Source organism: Chiroxiphia lanceolata, chromosome 2 (assembly GCF_009829145.1).
Source record: "Chiroxiphia lanceolata isolate bChiLan1 chromosome 2, bChiLan1.pri, whole genome shotgun sequence".
Classification (NCBI taxonomy): Eukaryota; Metazoa; Chordata; class Aves; order Passeriformes; family Pipridae; genus Chiroxiphia; species Chiroxiphia lanceolata.
This window is the reverse complement of record NC_045638.1, coordinates 99,288,435-99,316,397: the sequence shown is the minus strand read 5'-3', so window position 1 is coordinate 99,316,397 and position 27,963 is coordinate 99,288,435. Positions and strand designations below refer to the sequence as shown.

Sequence of the window (27,963 nt, the reverse complement as noted above, 5' to 3'; positions counted from 1 at the left end):
AAATCAACTTTATTTAAATAAAATTACAGGTGCATCTTGTCTACTAAAAACTACCATATAGTTTTTCAAAGGTTCCAATATTTAAAAATAATTTAAATTTTCTTGAGAGCAGCTACCTTTTTCTGAGTGGTGTTTGTAAACTTGTTAAACTTCCCTTCCCTCATTCGACTCAAACAGTATCTGTTGCTAATGAAATGATGGAAGCTGTACCTTTTTCATTGTAATAGCTCCCACACTGTTCCTGGGAATCTCTTTTGAACATGGATTGAGAAGAATGGGTCAGGTGTCCTATGTAGCAAAAACCCACCCTGAAATAGGGTGTTTCTTTCCTTTGTGGCACCATAAATACATCAGGCACAAAACCCCACTATGACACTCACTTTGCATGTACTCTAAGTATTATAGATTAAATTCACGAGCCTCCTGTTTCTTTGAGACTTCAATATCTGTTTTCCCTTGCATTTCTTCAAGTTTTATAATTCAATGCCACCTTCTCTAATGCAAAGAGAAGAGAAAAACTCAAAAAAGCAGAGGGACCAGATCCTACAACTCTCATTCATCTACTACATTCCAGCTCTGCATTCCCTTAAGAGCATGTGGAAATATTTGAACAACAGAAGAAACACCCATTTGCAGCACCAAACCTGACAAACTGGCACTATTTGAACACAATTTGTTGTCCTGCACTAGCATGTGTCTGAAAAAAATCACAAAATAAAATTTTTAGAAGGAGCTGTGAAGGAGAGAGGCTGTTTTCTGGCACGACCACCTTACCATGGCCACCTTACTGCTGATGGATATGCAAAATGGCCACCAGCATGCATCCAACATCAGTCCTCTGGAAAACAGAGCTGTGCCACAAGTTGCCCATGCCAGTCATTCAAAAGACATATTTAGAGTCAGAGTGATGAGTGATGCTTTGAAAGAGTGCCCCTTAGGCAGTGTGCTTTTGTACAACATCATTTTCTGATGTCTTTTACCATGTGCCAGTTATTTCTCTTTTCTTGAAGTTGGAGTGCATCCCAGGCGACATGGAGCACTGGGACAAACACTCTGCTTTTCACTAGATTGAGACTCAGTTTTAATGGAGAAAATAAATGCAATTAAAACTAGTATTATTTTTTCATTCACTTGCTGCTGTGGATAGTTGGGCATGAAGCTTCTGTGAAAGGAACATCTGCCTCCCCTTCCCCCTCAGCTCACTGTGCAGCACTGTGCAGACTGCCTGGTGACTGCAGGAGTGACACAGGGAAAAGGATGCAAAACCATCTTATCCTGCCCACAGATCAGCATTATCCACTCCTGACCCAGGTTCTGGGTCACATGTCTGCTCTGAATCCTGCAGAAAACCACCAAATTTCACCAAAAGAAAGGAAACAACTCTGGGAAAGAGAGTTTCCTTCTGCCTGACTGGACATCTCTCAGCCTTTCTGGAAAAGAAGTTGCTCCAGAAGCCAAGGGAAGACAGAGTTACTTCCACTGCCTTACAAAGTCAAATGATAGCAAAAATGCAGGACTGTCTAGGCATAAGAATGAACAACTGCAGTGGCTCTTGATCATCACACACCTCTTTGGTCCTCCTACTGATCTTGGTAGTATGTCTGTAGGAGTGAACACATTACACATTCTTCAAGGAACCGTGAATGGGTTCGCAGCGAGAAGTTTTTTCTGTTTAACATAAAACCCCAAGCAGAGACATAAGGCAAATGGAAGATTCTGGGGGTTTTATCTTGTTTTCCAGGTCTGCACAGTTATTTATGCACAGTTACTTGCAGGGCAATAAACATGCATATTTGAACACCCTACTTATGGAAACTTAGAAGTATGTTCAGTGGTAGCTGAAAAACATTTTGCTTAGCTTTTAATAAGGCAACATGCAGACTTCATTGTGCCACCTCATACACTCCAAGTCAGTCTAATATTAGTTGGATTTTCTTTGAAGCATGTAATAAGCAAGGTACTAGTGCAACCACTGCAAATTGATACCAAGCTTACCCTTCAAAAATAAAGGTGTAACTGTGTAGATGTAGACATCATAGGGGAATGATAATTGCATAGCAAGTTGTAGTAATGAATGAATAAGATGGCAAAAAAATGTAAAAATGAGGTTATCAGCCTAATAGTTGAGCGGGTAAGGTAGTCAAGCCATATTCATACTAAATTTCGTCTTCTGACTCATGATCTCGTTCACACGTTTTCAGTAAACCCATTTCCATGGATTGGGACCGTTTAACCTTAGAACGAACTGCCCTGGAAACAACAACAACAAAAAGTTGTCAGTAATAACACAAATGCTCATCTGACCATTTTTACATGACAAAAACGTGTTTAACTCTTGCATCTCACTAGCGAGTTAGGATGATGGATTTATAAAGATTTGTAGTGGTCCACGGTGGAAGACATCCTAAAGAGGAAACAGTGACTTCAAGCAGAATCCGGGTAGAATTTAACCATAGGCCTTGGTTGTAGATACCTTTATGCTGATACGAGTGACTACTATACAATGCAAGCATTTACACGGCATTCAAGGCCAGGTTGGATTGGGCTTTGAGCAACCTGGTCTAGTGCAAGGTGTTCCTGCCCATGGCAGGGGAGTTTGAACTAGATGATCTTTAAGGTCCCTTCCAAATCATTCTATGATTAGTAAGTGTTGTCTTTAATGATACCACCTGACTGTACTGCTGGTAAGAGCTTGTTCCTGTGCACCTAAGAGCACCTTAAGCAAACCTCAGTGTACCATCTAGAAAGTTTGGTGCTGTGCAGGCACAAGACCAGTAGATGTGTTCACTCAGTAGAATACTATAAAGCTGTGAGAAAGAGTGAGTCTGGCTAACCTACCCTTGGAGGGGAACTCTGCTCAGCGTGACCAATCTCATCTGAGGCCTCATCTGGTGCTGCAGCAGCCACTGTTCCCAGCATCAGAAGGGATGTAGGATTGCTGCCACTTTCTCAACAACTGCCATTCTTTACACAGCAAACCAGTTACCCAGCCTTGACTGTCAGTGCCTTTCGGACTGAGGTCCAAAAAGAACTGGCACCTCAGTGCAAAGCAATTCTGCAAGACCTACATATGGCCAAAGCATGACTAAATAGGGTTATTAGGATGGTAGGGGTAAAAGTAAGGGGTGAGAAGCATGTTAAGACAGTGCAGGCAAAGGCTTGGTAAGGTCCTGTGGGCAGAAGGTGATCCCATTTTCTGATGACCTCATGGCAGAATCAGGCTCATTTTTACAGACAAATTAACACTGCAGTTGGGTGGCAAGGAAAAGGGCTAACTTTAGACATTAGGTGTTGAAACTGGCTAGTGAAAAGAAATCAGGTCTGATCACAGGAAATTTTAAGCAAGGAATCATATATAATAATCTTCAAAGTTAAGTCATGAAGCCTGCTGACTAAGCCATTTGAAATTAGTAGAGATGAGCACCGAGAGAAAAGATGCTGCAGGAAAAAGAAGTCTCTCCTAACTTTGTAAGCACTTACAAATGTGAAAGACTGTTAGAGCTCGTTTTATGTGAGAAGTATTATGCTGTCAGAGCACAGGAATGTTTTCCTCCTTTCTTCTGAAGCAATGATTCATGTGGTTTTCATTGATTAGTAATATCTATTTTTATTTTACCTTGCAAGACAATTAATTTCTGTGTAGAAACCTTTTGATTTGTCAGTAAAACTTTTCTAAAATAAAGCTCCTGCTAGACTAAATAGACAGGTCACCAAAGTTTTAGTGTTTCAAGTAACTTACCAGCTGACAATTGTGTAATTCACTGCAAGTATAAGAAAAGCAAAGGCATAATGCCAGCAATAGCACATGGTCAAGAACATCATATTAGTATGATCTGTCTGATTCCACTCTGGGCTCCCATTTGGAGGATAAAGCACAAAGCCAATCTGTAATAAAATAAAAGATATTTAGCACATGTGATTTGATGTGTATTCTATGCCATATCACGCTTTATGCTACCCATCACAAGGCAGATATTTAATTTTCTTATAGTGCTGCTTATTTCTGTGTTTATTATTAAAAACAGTTTTTTAATCACTCTCAGTCACTCTCAGATGCAATGGATCACTTTACACAGTTCTGTGCAGAAACGCCTTTGAAGATGCAGAGCCAGTCCCAGAGACCCACTGCTCTTGCCCGGAAAATTAAGGACCCTGCCCAACGACTCCCCCTGCAGAAATCACAATTATGTACTGTAAGGAGAGGGGCTGGTGCTCAGCTATGTGTGCTCTGAACTGCAAGCACTTCACCAACCAGAAAACCTGCCCAGCCACTTGCACTGATTCAGTTCTTCCCAACAGTATCTGGGAATGTGTTATGTGGTCGAGAAGATGAATAATGAATGAATAAATAAAGGCGAGCCACAAGTCTATTCCTCCTGGGCTCTCCAGGGAAAAAGTCAGGTTTGAAATTACATAAAAATGGAGCTTCCTCATCCAAGACTATAAGTTCTTGTATTTCTGTGTGAAATACATAGCTGATTTTTTCATTCAGAGCTGGGAAAGATCAAATTCTGATTCGTGAATAAGATGGGGAAACTATTAATCCTATGGCTACACAGTGGTCTGCAGCACAAGCACCAGTACTGCCTAATACTCTTCAAAGTCATCACTCAGCAGTTTAGTTGAGAATTTAGAAGCTAGGAAGAGGAGAGGAAGGAGGAGGGGAGTGGATTTTGCATTTCCATGAAGAGAATTCAATGAATGAGGGTGTTGATGATGCAGAAAGAAAGTCCCTTTACCTTTTACAAATATCCCATGCTGCAGCCAGTGTGTGGTTTTCAGTCACACAGATGGTTGAAGTCTGATGTGGGTGTGAAAAAAGCCACACTTAAATCTCTTGTATTTTTAGTTCTTCAATTTTTTTACTTTGAAACAAAACCCCCATTGTCTCTAGAGCTAAAGAAATAATCTGTTCTAAAATTAGACTAGGCAGACAACAAAGAATAAATGGTTGCATCTATTCCTCTTATGCAAAGCTTCTTAAATCACCAAAGAAAAGTTTACAAACAAGAAATAAAACAGCAAGTGCTGCAGCACCACATTCTTGAGTTCACTTACAGAAAAATACAACCTACTCAAAGGTCTGTTTTCTTGCCAGAGCAAGCATTTAAATATTTGATTTGGTGCTGAATGTCCAGTTCTCCTAAGGAACAGCAAACGATTTTATTCATCATGTCTGGCCAGCATATAAAAAAGGGAAGCCAGTCTAGACATGCTGGAAAGAAAAACCATTGGAGTGACCTCAGTTCTCCACTATAAGATGAAACACACATCAGCACTAGTGCTCCTATTTCTTTGTTACAAGAACATTGTTAAAAGAAAAAATTGTCTCAGCAATTCATTGAATCTCTCTCTTGTTCTTATAGCAAAGAAAGGGTCGATATGTATTAGTTGAATAGAATCACAAGGAAGTGAGGGCATGGAAGACACATTTTGAAGAGTCCTTTCAGGAGCCACATCCCCGAAATATCAAAGTTTTGGCTGTTGTTTTTTCTGCTCAGTTCCCAGAGCACCAGAAAAACAAGAGGCTTTCTATCCCCCAGTGTCTTAATGTGGGTCGGTAGCTTAAGTACCTTTTGAGCCAGGCAACGTCAACGAGGCCTTTGCCTGACCTGTTCAGTACTCAGGGGCATCTACTCACTGCTCCAGCACCTGACAGTGGAGACTCTCTTTGTAAAGAACAGCATGTATTTCCATGCTCTAAAATCACTGCCATTTGGCTGGCCAATCTGGAATAGGATGTTAAAGGGATCAGAGATAACTACATCATGTTAATGACTGTAGTGAGGGACTGCTCAAGAAAATCACTTTAGCTTTTTTATTGATTCAAATAAAAGGCACTAGAAATAAAAGGGTTTCTTCTTCTTCTTCTGTAAAATGGATATGAGAAATACTTTTATCTCTTTAAAGGAACATTAAGACTGCATTGTGTGATAAGTCTTTTGAGGTCTGTGTTTAAAAGGCAATATATATTACCTGTGAAACATCTGCAAAGGGTTAAATGACTAATTTTGGTGAGGAAGAAATTCCTAAGGCAGAAAAGTGACCTACCTGCCAGAACCAGCTGCCTTGTAATATGCAGAGGCTTGTACGGAGCATTTCTAGCACAATACTGCCACGGAAGAAAACTTCCAAAAATATGCAGGCAGCAGCTCCAAAGATAGCAAACAGCAGTAACTGATGAACATGAACATCCAGCATGGCTCTCCCGTGAAGATGGTAGCAGAAGAGAAAACCTGGAATAAATTGTGATCAGTTTAAGATCTTTTCTTCCCTTGTAATCTCCCTGCATCTGCTTTTAGAAAACAGTGGAACTTTGGCATCTCTTTTATGCCAGCATAACCTCCACTCACATTGCTTTAGCTAACAAGTTGTGCCCCATGCCAGTACACACACTGAAGCATGTGCCTGAGCTATCGAGCACTTACCTGAAACACGCTTGTACTGCTATTTTCATAACATTTCTGTTACTGTCTGAGCCAGTTAGGAAAGCACAGATACACCTTTACAGTGTGGGATCATGATCTGGGCTGCAGTGCAGATAAACCCTCAGCAGTCTAAGGAGGGCCAAGACTGACCTATTTTGGTCTCTTTTAAGTGTTTCAGGGAGTTGTACACCCAGCTCCTGTAGGTTCATTCTCTAAGGTGGGTTTGAGATTCCCAGACCAAAGACCAATACCCATCCACAAGATTCACGCCCATCTCTGCAGGGAGAGGTAAACTGACCTTCAATAAAGACTGCTAAGGAAAGCATCATCCTGTCCATGGCTGCTGGCAGTGCATTGGTCCCATGCGCCACGATGTCAACCAACCCCGAAATGCCATAGAAGAGGTACATGGTGGCATGTTGCCAGTTCATCAAGTGATCCCAGTGCTTTTTCTCATAGTTATACAACTTCAGATGAGGTCCATCAGGAACAAACTGCTCAGCCACCATTCCTGTGCATGAAACAAGAAATACAACCATTTGTGCTGGTGCTTAAGATATAGACTGATGATAAGTCTTTATACAAACAATGTATCCTCATACAGCATAATGCCACTAAATTTTGGGGTTAGTCTGGTTGTTCTGGGTGATTGCTATGTTTTGCTCTCTTCTGCCCAGTTCAGCCATTCCCAACAAAATTTTAACATGTTGTCCCAATTCAGGTGCACAGAGGCCTCAAAGATACTAATTTTATATTAATTTTCAGGAAAATAGGCAGTGGATGGAGGAGAGATGAAATAAGCTGCTTTGCTAAGGGAAAAACAACAGAGTGAGCTCAACAATATATTAAGCATCACATAATCTGCAGGGGAGAAAGTCAGAGGAAACCAGACTTCAGCTCTGCTCCTGATGGAACTATTAGCATCTCACAGTTTTCAGCAGTGAAAATGAAAACAACTATTCTGTGCTGCTTTTTCTTCTTTTAAACAATTGCTATTGTAGAGGTCCTCTGGCTGAATTTTTCAGCTGCCTTTCCCAATGGTTCAAATATAACACATGCTAAAGTCTCCAAAAGGAAGATTACCATATCAGTGCCCTGCCACATGCGGGATGACAGAGTTCAGACACTTAATTCAAAGGGGATTTTTCCTCTAAAGCCATAAAGGGAAACCCCTCCACCGTGCACAGTTATTAAAGGTCCTGTGATAATGTACACTGAGTTAATATTTGAGTCACTGCTTTACTCTCTCTCTCCCTTACCTCGGCCCCTCGGTGTCTTGCTAACCAGCTGCAGTACTCCAGCAAGTGGAAAGCTGCTTTTAGATCCTTTATATGATCCATGAAGTTTACAAAGGATGTAAAATTTGTTATGTTTTTAAAACATTAAAGCTAATTATATTGTTTATAAAGCATGGGCCAGCATCCTGCTGTATAGGTAAATACGATGCAGAGCAAATGCAGAGCAAATGCAGTGTTTTTCCACCTTTATTTCAAGTTTTCCTAACATGGAAACAGCAGGTTTTACTCCTTCTGCTGCCTTCACTGTTTATCTTTGCCAAGTGTTCTTGTCCACATTTTTTATTAGAGGTGAAATTACCATATGTTAAATTAATAGCTTTTTGTTTCAGAGAGAAAATAAAACTACGAGATGAATGTTTTAGCTGCCCAGTCTAGACACAGACTGGGAAATTTGTAGAAAAGATGTCCACACTCCCACCTCAAAATGAATGTTAGTATTTAGATTTTTATCATTTTTTAACGCAAATCAAAATTTATACTGTAGACACAACATCCCTTCAGTGCTTATGTATCTTAAATGATTCAACTCCCAGAGGGGAAGGAAAAGCAAGAACAAGATTTTGTCACAGCCTGCACCTTGATTAGATATCAGGCAACTCTAAGCATCTAAAGAAGAGTAGATAAATAGAATATAAAAGTATAAAAATACTTAAATATATTTTTCAACTTGACAGCCACAGGTGCTGAGCTCCCCAGGTCCCCTGTTGTTTAACTTACTTACTCTCTAAAAGTAAGTTGCTAACATACAGCCTGCTGGAATGTGAAGAAGGACTAGGCACTTCCAGTCAGCTGCACAGCTCTTACAACCATCCCTGTGGGTTTGTACCCAGGCCTGAACAAAACAGAAGGAGAAACAGCTCCCCCACACACACCACAACTCATTGCCACACTCCTGTAGCAATAAAATCTGGAGCTCCGTCTTTCTTTGTGAATGTTTTCACTTTTGAATGACATTAATGAAAAATCATCTGCTAATTTACATAATTTATCAATAACTCATTGGACACTGAGTCACCATCTGAGATGACTGGATTCAAAACAGAAAAGCCACACCCTCACAGTCTGGTGCTCCCAGTCTGCACGTGAGAGCCCCTTGCCTAAATATCTTATCTCCTTCCCTGAAGTAGTGAACAGCATATGAGCACTGAGATGGACCACCTGTGAAGCAGTCAGGAGGCCTCAAAGAAGCTCCATAAGAGCACCAGGGATGGAAACTATGTTAAAGACATAATTGTGTTATTAATAGCAGCAGCCCCACCACTCCGCAGCGCTTAAAGGACAAAATACCAAAACGCAATGAGATCTGTTTTATCAGAGAACAAAATCTAAAGAAAAAAGTGTTAAAAAGCACAACTTCTTTGTTGTCTGCCCTGAGTTCTCCTTACTTACCAATGAGGGCAAAGACGGCTTTGATGATCCCCTCAACAAACTCCAGGCGCTGAAATCCTGCCCTGGAGCCAAGGTAGCAAGCGTTCTTGTTTTTTCGACAGGCGTACTTCAGTGGATACTTCACGGACCACCATAAGCCAAAAAGAAGAAAAAAGCTTCCAGGGAGGGCATGCCCTTTGAAATTGCCCATGTTTTTCTGCTAGGCAACACCTGAAGGAGAAACAAATGCACACCAATTATGGGAATAGTGAGAGAATTCCGTGGGTTATAATTTTAAAGTACCTCCTTGCATAGATCAAAAAAGTGTCACTGAATGAAGTACTCACACTTTATTTAAAAATAAATGTGTGCACTTATCTTCCCTGGCTGTTCAAAACACCCAGCCAGCCAGTCTCCCCAGTTTCATAGCTTTGCAGAACAAGACTCAGAGACCCAACTGCAGAGTAGCTGACCTGAAATGCAGAGCTGGCAGTCAGCAAGTTAAGGGTAGAAAAAGCCATAGCACACCATGTCTTGCTGTTGAAGTTGTACTAGCGAAGGAGAGAACACAAATATTCACTATCTGGTCCTTTCACCCTTAGAGAGGGTTTTATGTTTTTTTCCTCCACAAAGGGAAACCAAGACAATACCTGACTGAAGGAAAAATTAATTGTATACACTTCTGATTGGTATTTATTAACTAGTAAATTGTATTTTGTATTTTAATCTAGTTGCCTCGTTTTGATTTACAAACATCAAGTAATTACGAATATTTGGATAGGCAAATTATGTACCCACTACTGGATACATATTATTGAGTACATAAAGTGCACTGAATGGTAAGGTTATTAGTTGGTCAGGATTATCTGGTCCTTTAAAAGAAGTGCCATTAATAAAAACTAGTAATTCTGGTCCCCATCCCAACTTTTAGGATAGTTGAACAAATAACTTCTTAATTAAAATTATTAAAATAATTTATTAATTAAAATTAAAATGATTCTTCTAACATTAAATGGCAATTTTTCTTTAAGTTATTATAAAATATGTTGTTGTGCATCATGGCCCAAAGGGACACTAAATCTCTGCATGGGTAACAATCAAGAATAACCACTTTAGAAGGATTGCCTGTCTGTCCTTCCTGTTATTACTGTTGCTGACCTAAAAATTTAAACGCCACACTGCACTGGAGACATCTGGTTAAGAATGGAACATGGAGGCTCTGGTATATTTTTCTTTTTCATAACTATTTCCTATGGTCAGCTCTGCATAAGAAGTTTTAAACTGTGGCTTGTGGGCCACGGAGTACTTGTGTCTGGTTCACGTAATGCTGTCTAGTCACGTAGCATGAGCCCTCCCCTATTTCTGGAGGCTAAATTCCACTGAAAGCATTAATTTTATTTTCATTTCTTTAGGAAGAGAAACTTTTCCACATGTCCAGGTCGTGGAGCTGCCATAAAACTATTTGAACTGCATGAGGAGAGGTGACCTATATAGCCACGAAGTAGAAGAAAAAAAAACAAGGATAGGATGAGGCAGGCTGTGATTTAAACAGGAATGCTGAAGAGGGTCCTATGCCCCCTGACTGTCCCCTCCTCTTCCAGAGCTGATCTCTCCCACTGTAAGGGCTTCAGAGGGGGAGAGGTGAGCTTTAAAAGTTTTCCCTGGATAAAACTCTGCTTAGCTAATTTCTAGCAAAGCACTGGACAAGTACACATAAAGAGAACCATGATACTGGTTGCCTCATGGATATTTCCAGTGTTGGCATCTGTGTATGGAAGCCTGGAAGGAGAGCGTGCCCTGAGCTCAGGAAAGCAGCACCTGCCAGTTGTGGAGCAGCCAAAGGGAGCATGAGGAACGTGTTTAAGAATGAAACATAAAGGACTCCCATTTGGGATTTCTGCTGTATGGGGAAGGGCTTCAGCATGTCATTTGTCTCCTGTCAAGAAGAAAAGCAAAGATGCTGTGCCTAGAGCTGCCGTGGGGGATTTTGGCTCACTGGGCATCCAGCCAACCCCTCAGGTCAGAGCAGCAGAGGCCATGAGGAGGAGCAAGTGGTGGCAGACCCAGTACACCCAGTGGTGGCAGCTCTCAGCATGGGGATCCCAGGAACCAGGGTGATGGTGACCACCCCCATCTCCAAACACAAAATGCTGAATTAAGCTCTAAACCTCCCTGGGGTTGAGCAAATGTTAGTGGTACCAAATCATCCTGCTTGTGAGCTGAGCATCTCTGATCCCAGCCCAGGGTGGGCTGGGCAGGGCAGGAGAAGGAGATGGCAGCCAAGGGTTGGCAGAGCCTTTCTCTGCCTCCTCTGCCTCCCCTACCACTCTTAAAGTTCCTCTAAGTTGACACCTGTGTGTTTTATTTGCAGCTGGGGAAAGCACTGCTCACACTGTAGCAGCCTACAGCAGAGTCAGGCTCTCAGTGGTGAGGTCGGGGGCTCAGACCCATAGGTTAGACCCAGCCCCTGCTATCTCAAAGAAGAGGTACTTCATTTTAAAACATCTTTAGTTCAAAGAGTCTAAGCAGCTCACACATCACTGCCAGTACTCACTGCACCATTGTTTGCCTCAATAAAGGGCAGTACTAACAGTTTTAGATAGGGGCCTAAACTTTGCTTTAACCTTTAAAGTACTTCTTTTGCTTTTCAAATCTTAATTTCTGGTTCTTTTAAAATGTGCTGAAAGGCATTGCTGTCTTTTCAGACACATTGGTTTTTTCTCTTCTTTGAATGAAAGGAAGAGGGGAGGAGTGGAGAGTGGCCTTTCCTCACTACATGTCTGATTTCACGAAACACCATTCATTAGAAAGATTTTATTCATTAGAGATTTTATTATTCACCACAGGTACAGAGCACTCCAAATGGAACAGTGTACCCTGTACCCCATATCAAAGCAAGATACTGGATTAAAAATGTAAATTAAACCTATGAAAAGCTTCCCTCTAGGAGAGTACAGCTGCAGTAAGAGTGAAATGAAAAACAGTGTGTTGATGTCATTTGTAGTGCATGGTATACAAAACTTCAAAAGTAATTCTCAATCTGTAAATTCACACCTAGGTTACCTTTAATCAATGGAGGATTTTACTGTACTAAATCTGGGTAAACTATCAAGATACTCTTTTTAAACTATTTTTTGCCTTTCAAAATAAGGGAAAAGATGAAAAGGAACAGATTGATACAGCAACTACTGTTGCTGCACATCCAATATAAACAAAACAGAACCAGAAATGTTGATTTTTGCTATAAGCCATACAATCACATATCATTAGCTTTAGAAACTGTAAACTTCAGTTTGAGTTCATTGAAAGATGTTGGAGATTATTTGTAGGATTTCTCTAGAAGGACACACATCAGATCTGCCAGCCAGCTGTTGCGTCAGACCTTTGGAACGCTCCATCTCAACACAGTTGGTTTATAGGAGTTATACAACTTACACTTTAAATCCTTAATAAACTTGAAAACTTCATGACAGAAGTTGCCTCAAATCAATTATATTTCCCAATTCATGCATTTTCTCTTTTCAGGCCCAAGAGTTTATTTTGGTGAGCCTAGAAGTCACCTGCCACCACCCAGTTTTGATGTGACTGAGTTCTGCCGGTAAGTAAGCTGGGGGATATTGCATGATTTGGAGGCTTAGTATGACACTGAGAACATGGTGAGGTTAAGCAGAAATGCCTCAGCAGAAGGATCACTGTGGGATCAGGAGGTTAATCTGGGAGATGGGAGGTAGAGGAGCAGTGGGAGGTGAAAGGAGAGGAGGACACAGAGAGACCAAAAAAATTCCCGAGGTTGCCCTACAGTTGGGTGCCATGAGGCTTGGCCCCAAAGCCATTCAGGCACATGCATCCCTGCAGCTGGTGACCTGCTTCCCCAACCTCAGCCCTGTCCAAATCCTGTTCCTAACCCTGCCAGTCAAAGCCGAGGGTACTGATGCCTACAAAAGGCATGCAGGCAGCTGGCGTCACCTGGCCACAGCCCTCATATCGGATGGCAGAGTTTGGCTTTCCAGCCAAAGTACACAGACTCCTTGACCACTGCTGATGAAATCATCACTGTCACCTGCTGTGTTCACCCCCAGAATCCCTGCAGGCTTCTCCTGTCTCCACCCTCAAGTCTCACCACTCAGGACCCTTCCATCACTACCGACAAGCGGTCATGGGGTCGCAGCAGCCAGGGCATCAGCAAAGTTTGGACTCTGGCAAAGCAAATTTTGGAGTCTAGCTGGGGGAAGCCCCCCCTCTGCCAACCAGCAGGGCTGCAACTCCAGGGAGCATGCCCAGGAACCAGACAAGGCATTTGTTCCAGCCTGATTCAGGCTTCTCACAGAAAGTACCCCTTGAAACCCTGCTCTCAGGAGAGTGTGGGGCACGCCAGGAAAGGAGGCTGCTGTCAGACTTCAAGGGCACCCATGGGCTTGAATTGCCCCAACCAGCCTCACCCAGGACCCCTTCCTGGAACCTCTGCTTAGGGGCCCGTGGTCACAGGGAAACTGGAGACAAAGTAATTAGGCACAATTATGGCAATAAACTCAATTGTTGAGGTAGTTTATAAATTTTAAGTACTAGTCAATGTTTCTGCAGCTGATTGGAATAAAGAGCAAGAATATTTTACAGCTACCTGTGAATGTGAGATGGTTTTTTTCATGTGTGAAAACTCCAAGTGTAGTTTTTCTTGCAATAATCACAGACAGCTCTGCGTGATTCAGGCTTTCCCAGTGCTTAGAAAGCTGCATGGTATTGCAAAAGTGTTTTTACACTCAAAATTTGCCAAGCCAATACAGGCTGTTGACAATTGCAAACAAATTCCCAATGTAGCTGTAATGCTTTTTTACCTGGCATATTCATCCCTCTGTTCAGGCTACTCCTTGAGGTCAGTAGGTAACATGGGATTCCACTGGCAAAAGGGGGATGAGCAAAGGCAGTTTCCAAGTGAGCATTCAATAAAAGGTGTGCATTTTCATGGCTATTAAGAGCTGCCTTTTTAGCCTGAAAATTACCTCACACCATCAGAACCATGAAAGGCTGGCAAGAAATAGACTTAGATGGTTGATTTAAACATCTTCTGACTTTTTCGGGAGGGATGTTTCATAACATTTGCCGGTTTGATTCCTGATCTCTTAAGACCACTCTTGTGCAGACTAAGGCAAGACTTGCGAGTGGTATGGAGAAACTGGATATACCACCTGGTTACTCAGGAGGCTTCTCAATTGCTCCTGGAAGAACTAGATTAATTTCCCTTTTATCCCCTTTTCCCTTTAAAGAACAGCCAGGGGTTTAGGCAGCACAACCTGTAAGGGATGAGGACACAAGCTGATCCAAAACTTGCCCTGCAGCAGGCAGCTTCCTTTCCCTGCACATTTTCCTGCTACAGGAGTATGCCAGGCAATTTCCTGTGTCTATCAAGCCCTGGGGATGTTACCCAGGACTATCAAACTGAAATGTGGATCTTTTTCCAGAAATGACACAAGTTATGAAGACACAAATTCACTCCGCTGCAATACTCTCATTTCTGCTACAGAACCATCTAACAACAAAAGTTAAACCCAAAGATGAAACATTAGCAATTTTTTCTTCCGTATGCTAGATTAGGAAACAGTGACTGGGAGTTTATAATACGTGATATGAAATGTTTATTTATCCATATCAGCCACCGGAATGGATGGTGGTATCAGTGAGAATGATGCACCCAGATAAGAGCAGGAAAAACATCTGTAGGCATTTTCTAATCAGTGCACAAGCTGTGATCATACAGCTTGTACCAAAAAATGGAAACCAGCAAAGCTGAAATGCATCTAAGACAAAGAAAGTCACAGACAAGCTTAATTCAGTACCAAAGTTTCCTACTTGCAGTTAAATACCTATTCAAGAGACAAGTGACTTTTATCCTGCAGCCGTTATATTGTAAACATCACAAACAGCCATGGGGATCTGAAAGACTCTCTGCTGTAACTCCTTTGTTCACTAAATGCAGTACTGATTTCATATCATAACTAAAAGCATTTCAGCAATTACAGCCCCATGTTTACAGATGAGATCACTGCTCTAGTGTTAAGGAAATACTCAGCTGGCACCTGTAGCTCCTTTAGAATTAAAGTGGAACAAAGTATTGTGTATACTAATGAAAGCAGGACACAAGACTTCTTGAAATGCTAAAAAATAACAGTACAGCCTTGATATTTTTGGCTTAAGGATGCGGGAGATAAAGATTTTCAGTAAAAAAAAAAAAAAATCTCATGAATAGGTGTCTCTGAAGCCTGTAAGAGAAGAATTCAACCCTTGATAGAATCTTCAGGCCTAGAAGACAGGGATGAAAACCAAAAATCCCAAAGAGGTAATGACCAGAAATCCATTTGCTGCCCTTAAAAAGGGTAGACTCCAAGACACAATCTCTCACAGTGAGAAGTGTGGGCCCACAGCTTGAACTACTCTATTTTTTTCAGTGTCTTGCATCTGTCAGAGACTCTTCCTTCCCAGATACTTGTCCTTGTCAGCCTTCTGAGTGCTCCTCACTATGTTTTTCATCTCTCATGACCCTCAGTTTTCTGGCTTTCTTCCCCATTCTCTGTGCATCTGCTCATTCTGTTCCTGCTCCCATAGCTGAGCAGGCTATCTCTAGGGGTTATCCAGGGACAAAAACACTACATAATAATCTTACCATTGGCTCTTGATATTTGAGCAGCTGCTAGTCTGTGGATATGAAATTTTTGGTCTCCAGGACTGCCAAATTGGAGTCTTTTATTCAGATCACCACAAGTTCAAAAAACATAGACACACAAAAAATAAATCTTGTAATTGCATGGCATACATAAAAGAGTCATTTTTTCCCATGAAAGTTTCATAGTTTCTTTATTGGCCATAAACCCTGGTATTTCCTAGCACTGCCTGAAATAAAGGATAAAATAGTATGGGTATGTGAGTAAACTGTTGCAGGTATGAGAGTGCTACCTCCTGTGGGAGTATGTTTGGCTTCAGCCACCACAGTCATTTCCCTGCTCACAGTGCGGTGCCTCCTGTGGGGTGACCTTCCACCTGTCCCCCATTCACAGGGGCAGTTTCCTTCCCCACAGAGGGTCACTGCAGTCCTCCAAGTGAGGTGCTACTGATGCAGGGCTCCTCCCAACCCAACAGAATCAAACAAGTCTTTGATTGTGTGTGGCAGTGGCAGAGCACTGCTGGACAGACGTCATGAGGAAGGACGTGCTGTGACATTCCACTGCAGTGCTGTGGGAGCTCTTCACTAACATCTGAGACTGTCTCCCCTTTCCAGTCCAACGAGCACTGGGCTTAGCTGAAGCTCTTAGTGCTTCCTGATTTTAACCTAAATTGTGCCAGCTGGTTAAATTCCTATACCTGCTCTCTTTCTAAAGACAATTTCTTTTGTCACAGAATCACAAAATCATGAAATCACAGAATGGTTAGGGTTGAAAGAGACCTCTGGAGGTCATCTAGTCTAAGCCCCCTGTTAAAGGAGGTTCCCCTAGAGCATGTTACACAGGATCATGTCCAGGCAGGTTTTGAATACCTCCAGAGAAGGGGACACCACAACCTCTTTGGGCAGCCTGTTCCTGTCCCCTGCCACCTGCACAGTAAAGAAATTTTCCTCACATTCAGATGGAACTTCCTGTGTTTCATTTTGTGTCCATTGTCCCTTGTCCTGTTGCTGGGCAGCACTGAGAAGAGTCTGGCCTCATCCTCTTGACACTGGCCCTTAAGATATTTGTACATATTGATGGGATCACTTTTCAGTTGTCTCTTCTCCAGGCTATACAGGCCCAACTCCCTCAGCTTTTCCTCGTAAGAGAGATGCTTCAGTCTACTAATCTTCACTGTAGCCCTCTGCTGGACCCTCTTCAGTAGTTCCTTCCCCTTCTTAATCTGCAGAGCCCAGAACTGGACACAGCACTGCAGATGTGGCCTCACCAGGGCAGAGCAGTGAGGGAGGATCACTCATCATCTTTAAAACATTCGGAGTCACTTCAACGAACAACCTCTGCAGAACCCTAGGTATTCCTGAAGTTCCATGGTAAAGCACAGGTCACACTGCCATTAGGAAGACTGCTCCACGGATACACCACAAACCCTACTTTTATAGGGTGTAATCCCTGGCTCCTCTTTTGTCATTCCAGTTGTGTTCACTTACATGTTTTCTGCTTCCTAGCAGAGGAAAGGCTTCCTAGACTCGGAAAATGTCAAGAGAGCAAAAGTTTGATATATCAACTGATGATTTAGACATCAAAGCCCTGCTCTGGAGAGGAAATGAAATAAAACATGGTTTGGTTTCTATTGGCATCCCTTTTATAGACCTCCTCCTACAGCATTTGAACAATACAATTGAGGTTTCAGTGGAATGATTGCATAAGACAGCAAAGCTGACAGGACCACTAGACTATGGAAAATATTTGTAATAAATCCTAATGACCACTTAGGCTGTGAAAGATTCTACATTTGACACCTACAGAGCTCTTTACAGACTGTAAGAAGTTGCTGCAATTGCTATTTATGTTTCCAAATCAATTGCTATTTATGTTTCCAAATACTTATTGAAGACAAGAAGATGGCAACCAAAAAAAAAGAGGGGAAGTCTACTGAGAAAACTTAATGTTTGGGTGGTCTTAAATGGTGCTTTTCACCAGCAAGGAAGCCAGATATAAAAGAAAAACATGATTAATGCTGTGCTTGGAGCAGGATAGGTCTTCAGGAATAAAGGACAAGGTTTGCCAACCTCAATATAATTTATAATTCTTTGGTTTCATGGGTTGTTCTCCTAATGTAAGTGCCAGTGACTGTGGAGAAAAGGCATTAAGATTTCTCTTCATTATGTACCAGATATCACAGTGACTGAAGCCTTTGAATGAGAAACTGGAATATTACAAAGATTCTTGTTTTAAAGAATCACCAAACACTAACAAAATAAGGTAAGCAGAAGTGTCAGACTGTGCTGTGCATATTACTAAGCTTTCATCTTAAGGACAGTCTCAAGTCAACAAAAATGGGAAGGGAGCTCATCTCAACAAACACAAGAGCATTAATAAGTCTTTGATGCTGTTCATAGGAAGGACTCATTTTTCTTACTGAAAAATTACAAATAGGCTCCATTAGCCAATGTGACACTCATAACAGCTCATACTTGGGCAACAAGCAGATGACACTTGAAAGACCTGAACTTCCCTTCTCCTGCCCCCTGCAAGAGAGAAGACTGGAAACCAGGGGCATATGTGTCCCGAATATTTCTTGTAGTGGGACTCTGTGCTGCTGAGTCTGAACGAGATCCAGCCACTCGTTCTTGAATCTCTGCTTTCTGAAGTTATTCCATTAACTGATTCATAACCTTCAACCATCCTGTCTGTCTGTGGAGTACAGTTAAGTAGTATGAGTCTCAGGGCAAACAAAGTGACTGAAAATAAACGTTTAAATCTCATGGATTTGGATGCTCTAACAAATTATATGAGTGCTTGAGGCTTGCAACATTGTGCTGTGACAAGAAGAAAAAAATATAAAAAGCTTTCTTGTCAGTAATTTCCACAAAACCATGCAACAGAGTAGGTGCAATTTGCACCTAAAGCTTTGCCTTGGCCAACTTGCTTTCGCACCCTGAAGTTTTTCTGCAGCCTTTTCTATCAAGATCAGGGTGCCTGACATTACTGCCTAAGGGTGACCAAACACACTGCCTCTACCAACTATAGGTTGAGGGAAACACATTATCTACAGCAGAAAGCTGTGTGGATCAGAAAAAAAAAAATAAAAAGAGAAACACTAATGAATAAATGGAAGCATTGGCAAGGCAATCTGTAACACTGATACTAGCTGGGAGAAATGGCTGGCTGACTTAGCCCAGCCAGAAGAAACAAAATGCATCCAAGAAACAGGTATAGCTCCTTTTCATGGGATCACCTCATACTAAGTTGGAATCAGCTCCTGCTAATACAACACTAGCAGAAGCTGGAGTCTTCCATGATGCAAGGCTACAGCAGCAGCAGCTTCAGTTCCTGCAACCCTCCAACAACATAATTAACAGAGGGAGCAAGACTAATGCTATGGAGTAAGAGCTTTCAAATTCAATCAGACCAGCAGATGCAGCAAGGGGCTGTGTCCCCTCCCAAAACCAGTGGTGTTACAGACACTACACCGTCTATCTTAGAAATGTCTCAAGTGCAAGGTCATGTGGAGCAGAAGTTTTAGGAATTTTTGCTTGGATAGCATTAAAATGTTGCAGCAGGCCTAATTTAGGCACAAATGGATTGGAAGAGGCGATACTCTTCTCTTTACTTCCTGGAGCAAAAAGCAGTGCTACGACCGAAGGTCTGGCTCATGCTGCATGATAGGACTGAACAGCCACAGTAGAGTGGCACCCTGCTTAAAACTAAGATATTTCAAAACCAGTGTTGAATTATTTGTAATTCCTGAGTTTAGGAGCTTAAAAGAGATGATTAAAATTACTACTACTGCCAACTTCAAGTTGCATGGGCATCTTTGGTCACATCTAAGAAATAGAGCAGGAGTCAGCTGACAGGAGTTTTGACACTGAGAAATCTTGGTTCATGTATGTCTTCAAACTGAAAACAAGGGGCCCATTTTTGTGCTGCTGCACTGGCCATTTGTAGTACTGACTAAAATGATCTTTCCAGGCGGATTTGTGTGCAAGAAAAGAGTAAACAGCAGTTTGCCTAAACACAGGCATAATTATTCCAGCCACTCCTCAAGGTTCATTTGAGTTTTCTTCTCCAGCAGTTAGTTCTACCCACACTCTCCACAACTGAGAGAAATCTGTTTGGTTTGCCCAGCTCCATTTGTAAAGAGAAAAATACAGGAAAACCCACATAAGCATCATAGGCAACCCTGAAACGCAGCAAAAGACATCTGAGCAAAATTCTGAAAGGTAATTCCAGAGTTCATGACAAATTTGCATCTAAAATGGATATTGAATACATTCCTTTTACAAAGTAGTTACAGTGACTTACAGTACAACATATGCCATAATCTAAAGAGGTCTACAGAAACAGCAATATAAGGTGATGCAAACAATGTTATATATACCGGAGAAATCACAAGTCCTAAATACGTAAACGCATAGTAATTTTCAACTACTCAAGTTTAAAATGGAAGAAGCATAAATACTTTGGTCTTAAGTACTTCAGTTCCTAAACTCTTCAGAAAGTCCCTTATCAAAAAGATGATTATTTTTTGATACCGTATCAAGTCTTAAGTGTTATTAGGAGAGTAGAATATGATTTATTGTTGGAAAATTGAAACAAAATGGAAAATATGAGGGGATGGAAAGTGTTTTTCTGAGGGTTATTCTGTTTTGAAATAGAATAAAGAGGCCAAGATAATCTTAGGGTTTTTCTCATACAGTAAGTAGTCATGGTTACATTTAAATTCTCTTGATTTTGCCTGGAAATTCAAGTTTGGATATACATCTCCATTTGAGACACCCAAGAGGAAGGGAGAGGAAAAAAAATCACGCAAGAAACTTAAAACTAAACCGAACACTTCATCTCCCCCTTTGTTCAACGATACAGAACCTCGGCTGCAAAACCTCTTGCTCATGGGGTAAAATACTCCGGATGCCTGCAAGGGCCACGCTCGCATTTTAACACCAGCAACCCTCGCGAAAGCGATTGCTGATTGAAAAGTCCCGTCCGCGCTCTTTACCTCAGGAGTGCCCCCCGCGGACCGAGTTAAGGCAAACATCGAGCAGTTGTCCTTTCACCGGGGAACAGCCGACACCCCCCAGCCCTGCCCCGCCGCCGCCCGTCCTGCCTTGCCCCTGGCCCTTCCCGCAGCCGGGGACACGGAGCGCCGGGCTGCCCTTACCTGTGCCGCCCCAGCAGCCCCTTCCTCCGCTTTCCCGCGCCCTCTCCTCCCTGGGGTTCCGCTGCCGGCCCGGGCAGCCCCTCGGCGCCGGGACCCTCCAGCTGCGGCCGCCGGGAGATGCGCCGCGGCCGCTCCAGATGTTTGAGGCGCGGCCGCCCAGATGTTCCCCTGGCGGCCCCGCGGGGGGCGGGCGGTTTCCTCCCCGCCTGGCCGGGAAGGACCCAGAGCAGAGCCAAATAAAAGGGGCTCGGGAAAAGCGAGGCTTCCGCGGGATCCTGCGCTGCCCACCCCCCCCATCATGCCCCGCTTTCCAGGAAAAGCGGCCGGGAGCGGGTAGGGCTGGCGCGGGGCTGGCCGGGGGTAGTGGCTCCAGCTAGCCCAGGCAGGAGGGGAAACGTAGGAGAAGTAGGAAAAGTAGAGAGACTTTCTGACATACAAACCCTCCTTTGATCCCTTCATAAAACAGGGGCCTTTTTTTATTTACACACACACACACGGTTTTCTCCACGAAAATGAGCACCCATGGCTCTAGTTCCTGTAATTTGGCAGGAATGTATGGCACAGCCCTGAATCCAAAAGAAGAATGTCTAAAAATAAAATTTTAAGGATGAAAACACGGTTTTATTTGCAAATGTCATCCTGCAGTAAACGGTGTTAACAGACATTACTGGATCATTCACAACATAACAAAAGGCATCTTACCCTGCAACACCTCCTTTACAATAGCCAGCAGACAACACCAATGAAAGCCTCTAATACGGAAAAATCCTCCTCTGAGGTATTTGCCAGGAAGTTGTGATAATCGGGTTTTGAAGCTCTGTTTAACTATACCGGAAGCCCCCTGACCCTTTCCACCCGTCAGCATCAAGGTCTTGTGTTGCCAACCTCCCTTGTGATTGTTGGAATAGCCAAGCCAAAGTGCAGCTCTCCCCAGTAGCCAGTCATAACTTGGACTGAATTCTGAGCCATCCCCTTCAAGTCCCCTAATTTAAGATTTCTGCTTTTGATGACCCAAAAGCTTTCTTTCTTTGGGAAACTTGTGGATGAAATCAACTCCATGTAAAGATTACAACTTTTTCACTCTCACCTTCTCACACAGCTCCATCCATGGCTGCTCTTTAGTATAAAGTGACACGTTCACTATCACATAAACAACACTCCAGCAAATACCCCTCAGCCTCTGGCAAGGAGATGCCTTTGCAGGTTGGTTGACGTAATGAGTACAGAGAAAAAGGCAATTAGTATTTTCCAGAAGGACCACCTCTCTGTAAACATTGTTTCAGAAACCCAGCCTCTATGGCAGCTGCTCCCCTTTCCTGGTCTTGAGTGACTTGCATTTTTTTTTTCAATGGCAGACTGCATCTCACATCAAGACATTAATTCCTACATAATGGATATCCTTCTCTTCCAGAAGAGTTTTCAGCTAGACTGAGCTAAATCACTAAGTGATACTGACAATTGTAATTACCTCTATTTACCACTGGTTTGATACGTTTATCTTGGCAGTGGAGACAATCGCTTCCTGGGATTTCTCATTTCCACCCACACTTAAGATGGCTTAAAAGTCATTCTAAGTAAATATCGGTGTTGCCAATGTAAAAAACTCCAATTAGAATCCCCAAAACCCTGCAGGGGTTCTGCACTTCCGTGAGGGCTATTGCAGTGTGCATTAAAGTAACCACAGAGAACTGTGTGCATAGAATATTCTATAAAACTACTAGGGACTACAGAAATAACAAAGCATCTTTAGCAGTTTTTTACCCAAGATCAACAAGAGTCCAAGACTACCACCACATTCAGTCAAGTTCAGACGTTCCTTCATTTTCATCTTCCTCTTTTTACCTTATTCCAAAGTTAGTTAGGAAATTAATTCACCACACCTCTTCCAAATTTAGGGTACATGCTTGACACACGGGCGGGCAATTGAGCCCTTCTCTAGCTGGAGTAACAGAGCATCCAAATAAAGCATTTGTTTGATTGTTCAATGCTGATATTGAGCATTGCACATGAAGCAAGGCATTAAAATATCTTTTCATGGCTAAGCCTAAATGCTGTGAGATGAATCTGCAGGTAGTGCTTGAACTGTTTTCCCCAGGAGTTACCTGAATTAAACATTACATGGTCAAATGTCTGTAGCTCCAAGCCCCATGGGTCTATTACATTGCATTTAGTTCTTTTACTTCGTTAGTGATCAGAGATACCAGACACTGACAGCAACATCTTTGTACTTTGCCATTTGCCAGTAGTCACACATCTTTGCCTTGAAAGGAAGATTTGAGGAACTACAGTCCAGTGAACCTGACCTCTGTGTCTGAGAAGATCAGGGAGCATATTCCCCTGAAAGATATGCTCAGGCACACAGAAGATGAGGAGCTGATCTGAGGCAACCAGCCTGGCTTCATTAAGGGCAAATTGGTCCTGACCTGCCTGGGGGCCTTCTATGATGGAGTGATGACAATGGTCAATAAGGGGAGACTGACAGATGTCATCTATCTAGACTTCTGTAAGGCCTTCAATAAGGTCTCTCTCTCACTCACACACACACACACACACACGACATCCTTATCTCCAAATTGGAGAGACATGGATTTGGTGGATAGATGATTCAGTGGATAAGGAATTGGCTGGATGGACACAGCCAGTGACTTGTACTCAATGACTCTACGACCAGGTGGAGGCTGGTGACAAGTGGTGACCCTCAGGGCTCTCTCTTGGGACCAGTGCTTTTCAATATCTTCATCAATGACTCAGTGAGATGGAACACACTCTCAGCAAGTTTGCAGAGGACACAAAGCTGAGCAGTGCAGTTGAGACACCTGAAGAACGGGATGTCATCCAGAGGGACCTTGACAAGCTTGAGAAGTGGGCCCACAAGAACTTTATGAGGTTCTTATTTGAAAAAAGGCCAAGTGCAAGGTGTTGCACCTGAGTCAGAGCAATCCCAAACATGAGTACAGACTGGGAGAAGTCATGGATAGCAGCCCTGTGGAGAAGGACTTGGGTGTTCTCATCAATGAAAAGCTGGACATGAGCCAACAGTGTTTGCTGCAGCCCAGAAAACCAAGCACACCTCCTGGGCTGCATCAAAAGAGGGGTGAGCAGCAGGTCAAGGGAGGTGACTCTCCCCCTCTACTCTGCCCTCGTGAGACCTCACCTGGAGTACTACATCCAAGTCTGGGGTTCTCAGCACAGGAAAGATGTGGACCTGTTAGAGAGGGTCCAGAGGAGTGCCACAAAGATGATCTGAAGAAAGGAGAACTTCTCCTATGAAGACAGACTGTGAGAGCTGGGGTTGTTCAGCCTGGAGAAGAGAAGGCTCTGGGGAGACCTTATAGCATCTTCCAGTACCTAGGGCTTAGAAAAAGGAGGAAAAGGGACTTTTTATACAGGCAGATAGTGACAGGGCAAAGACCAATGGCTTTAAACTGAAAGAGGGCAGATTTAGATTAGATTTTAGGAAGAAATTCTTTACTCAAAGGGTGATGAAACACTGCAACAGGTTGCCCAGAGAGGCTGTGGATGCAACAACCCTGGAAGTGTTCAAGGCCAAGTTTCATGGGGTACTGAGCAACCTGATCTACTGAGTGACATCCCTGCCCATGGCAAGGGGGTTGGAACTAGATGACTTTTGAGGTCCCTTCCAACCTAAACCATTCCATGATTCTATTAAACGTATCATAGAAGTGTGGCTGACACTGATAAATAATTGCTTTCTGGACAGAGTGCCCAGAAAGTTAAACAAATAATTCTGGCCTTGCAAAGTTCATGCAACAGTTGAATGAGGATCAAATACATGCATTGGCTACGACTTGAGGAAAAACAAACATTGACATTCTGTTTTTAATACAACTTGTAACACCAAAATAAATAAAAAGTGAATTTGAATAAAAATACCCACCTTATGACAGTCCATTTTTTGGAGTGCTGTTAGGGGATATTTGCTCTTGGATGGACTTAGAAGACGCAAGTTTTAAACGCAAGTTTAAAAATGCTTCTAGGCCTAATCCTGTCATCAGGGGGGAAAAAAGTAGTTACATTATTGTGCTGGTTTAAAGGTAAACCAGCAGGGGAAAATGAATCCAACTCAAAAGAGATTATAAGTCAGAATAACAATTTAATAAAAATAATACGATAAATACAATTACACAGACAAACAATTGGTTTTAACCCACAAAACCCAGATGTATAACCCAGCACCCTGGGGCATGAACACAGTGGTGTTCATTGGGCCCCCCTGAGTCCAAAAGGTAAAAGGAGAGGGAAAACCTTTTGGTGAGAGTGCTGGTTGCAGTCCAGTCAAGGGTGGTGATTGCAGTCCAGTCAAGGGTGGTGGTCTCAGTCTGGTTGAGAGTGGTGGTCGCAGTCCAGTCCAAATTCTGGTCCTTCTCTGGATCCCACGAGTGGTACCGAAGTCCCAAGACCCCAAGATTATATATCCTCAGGTTCAGGCAGGAATGCCCAGTACCTCCCTCAGGGCAGGGAGTTCCACAATGGGTATGAGGACAGGAGCACCCTCCTATCTCACAGGCCTCTTAACACCCAGCTTATAGCCTGAGGGGTCAGGCGTGCTCTGGGCAGCTGCTGTAAATGGTTTATTGTTAACAGTTTCTGGGAAATGGCATGGAATGGTATAGAATACACAGTTTTGCGTCACACCCACACAGTGATGAGCTGGTCCCAGCTGTTCTAACTAGGACAATTATAAATGACATTTTAAATTTTATTAATGTTAATAATTATTAACTATGTTGTTGTTGTTTGCAGTACTTCTGCTTTTTGTTTTTTACAAGTAGCCTGTAAGACCTTTGCAAGAAACTTTCAAAAATGGTGCTTTTTTCAAGTTTATGTCCTCTCCACGCAGCTTGACAAGCTGAGTCCTAGCATATAAAAATGCATCCCCCCTTATGAAAGTCTTTCATCTAGAAGAACGTGCAAAAACAATCACGGAGACAAAAGAGTTGGAAGAGCTCAGATTATCGCTATCTGCATTAACAGAGGAACTGCAGTGACTACAGGAGCATTACCTGAAACAATCTATAATTCACAGATAATTGGCTACATTTCAAGTTGATTAGAGTCCTTTGAACTAATCTAGCAATTTGACATGGGGAATCTACTGTAATAAAGCCACAAATGCCAGGAGTGTTAGCAGTAAGAATTTTCTCCCGACTTCTCTATTCCTGTACTATGATGATGAAGAACAGAGAAATCTGGGAAAAGCAGAAGCACTAGGAGAAAGTACTTTGCAGATCCCAAAGGTTTTTCTTCTCAGAATTTCAGTACTTGAAATAAATATATGTCTTGACACCGAGAGCTATGCAGGTCAGGTCATCTTCAGTACTGTGCTGCTTTTGTATATGTGTTAAACCATGACGAGTACAAATATGAATAAAAAAAGACGATCCCTGTCCTGACATTGCCAAATAAGAATCTTTGCTTTTTCTTGTCTCATATATCAGATGAATGAGAGCAAAAGAAGTCTGAAAATCATCTCTGAGAATGTGGAATGACATTAGTTTTTACTATGCTTCAGCTTGTGAAGCAGGTTTTATATTAGAAAGTGAGAGTTTATTCACACTGGGAAAAATGAGATGGGTTTTTTGATGAAGGATGGTCAGCAACAGAGTAGTCAAATATGTCTACAAAGTATAACTTCCCAGTAGCGACAGGCGGTGGAGAGCTCATCTGGTGTACTCACTCAGGGTCAGATGTCAAGGCAAGTCCTAGTTTATCAGTAGTTCCAGAAACTGGGACATGGAAACCTAAGGCAGAGGGCTGTGGGAAAATGGTGAGTAATTTGCTAGCTGAGGAAAGAAATAGAGGCTGAAAGAACTAGAAATTCTCCCTGACTCCATGAAGTTCCTTGGTCACTTCTAGATGAGATATCTGCATGTCTGTGTTTGGCTGATGGTTTCTTATTTTGAGGTACCTGGAAGGAAACATTTAGGTTAGAGATTTTATAGAAGCACCAAGCACTGAGAACAGCAAATGAAGTCTGCTGGAGCAGTTGGTTAAATCATAAAGTATTCTGAACCAATGCCAGGGCCAACGGAATATTCAAAAAAAGTGCAGCAAATCATAATAAAAAGTTCCCAGTTCCTTGGAAATAGTATCTCCTCACCTTTAATGCACACTGTGATGATAAATGTTTGGAGGCTGCAGGAAAGCCACCCCAGAAAACCTTATGAAGAAACTGGCAGCTCTGAATTCAGCAAACTCTCTGGTTTACACAGTGATAAATGGGGCTCCTAGTCCCACACTTAATCCAGGAAATGCAGAGACCAGCTTCATTCCCAGACGCTGTCCTGCATTTACACTACATGAGGTACTAGTCCCGTGGGAAAAATAGTATCCAGCCAAACAATTAAATCATGTCACATAATACACATTGTGGGAGGGAAGGGAAGAGGGGGCTGAACTACACTTCCAAAGGCAGCATTAGTTCTGGATTTGTCCAGCTTTTCAGAGTGTAACTTTGTAAACCTAATGGTGGTCTTTCAACATTTTTTTTTTTTTTATGTTGCAGTTTTGTCTTCCTCATTGTTTCATTTTGTTCTCTCAGTCTCTCTGACTCACTTTTTGAAGTTCTGCACGTACCTCGGGTGAGTCAGGAGAGCTGGCTGGGGGAGGACATCAGGGTGAACAACCCTCTGGACAGAGACATGAGACAGAAAGAACAGGATGGGAAAGCTGGCCACTTAAGAACTTATATGAAAAGCATCAGCTGTAGCCCAGCCTAGGGAGAAGGGAGGGAAAATGCTTTTTCAGGGCAAGAGAGAAAGTGAGAGCAGAAGCACAGCAGAAGCTGTGGGAGATGAACATGGAGTGGTAGAGAGATTCTAAATCCTGTGTCCTGCTGCAAGGGCATTGCCTCCTGTGACCCTTTTCCTGTGGCTCTCGTGCAGCATGGCAGGTAAACATCCTCCTACTTGCCATGTAGAGCAGGAGCATGTGGTTGTTCTTGCACTGGTCTTCATCCCATGGGTCACCAGGGCCAGAAAATCTCTGATGCAAAAACCTCCCCCGATACACACACTTATCACACACATGAAAGA

General features: G+C 42.6%; 1 protein-coding gene across 2 annotated transcripts; it reads right to left on the bottom strand.

Moving 5' to 3' along the window:
* Positions 1-14: 14 nt before the first annotated feature.
* On the bottom strand, positions 15-21,006 carry TMEM45A (transmembrane protein 45A). Of its 2 annotated transcripts, XR_004355043.1 has the most exons (7): positions 20,909-21,006; positions 9,116-9,325; positions 6,727-6,939; positions 6,052-6,236; positions 4,740-4,801; positions 3,740-3,885; positions 15-2,250 (listed from the first exon to the last, which is right to left on the bottom strand). XR_004355043.1 is itself a non-coding variant. In XM_032677844.1 (6 exons), exons 2-6 carry the CDS (start codon positions 9,303-9,305, stop codon positions 2,157-2,159), a joined length of 828 nt encoding a protein of 275 aa, XP_032533735.1. In that variant the 5' UTR covers positions 9,306-9,325; positions 20,909-21,006; the 3' UTR covers positions 15-2,156. The 2 variants fall into 2 exon arrangements, 1 of the variants encoding a protein (XP_032533735.1); XM_032677844.1 differs by lacking the exon at positions 4,740-4,801.
* Between the last annotated feature and the right edge of the window lie 6,957 nt (positions 21,007-27,963).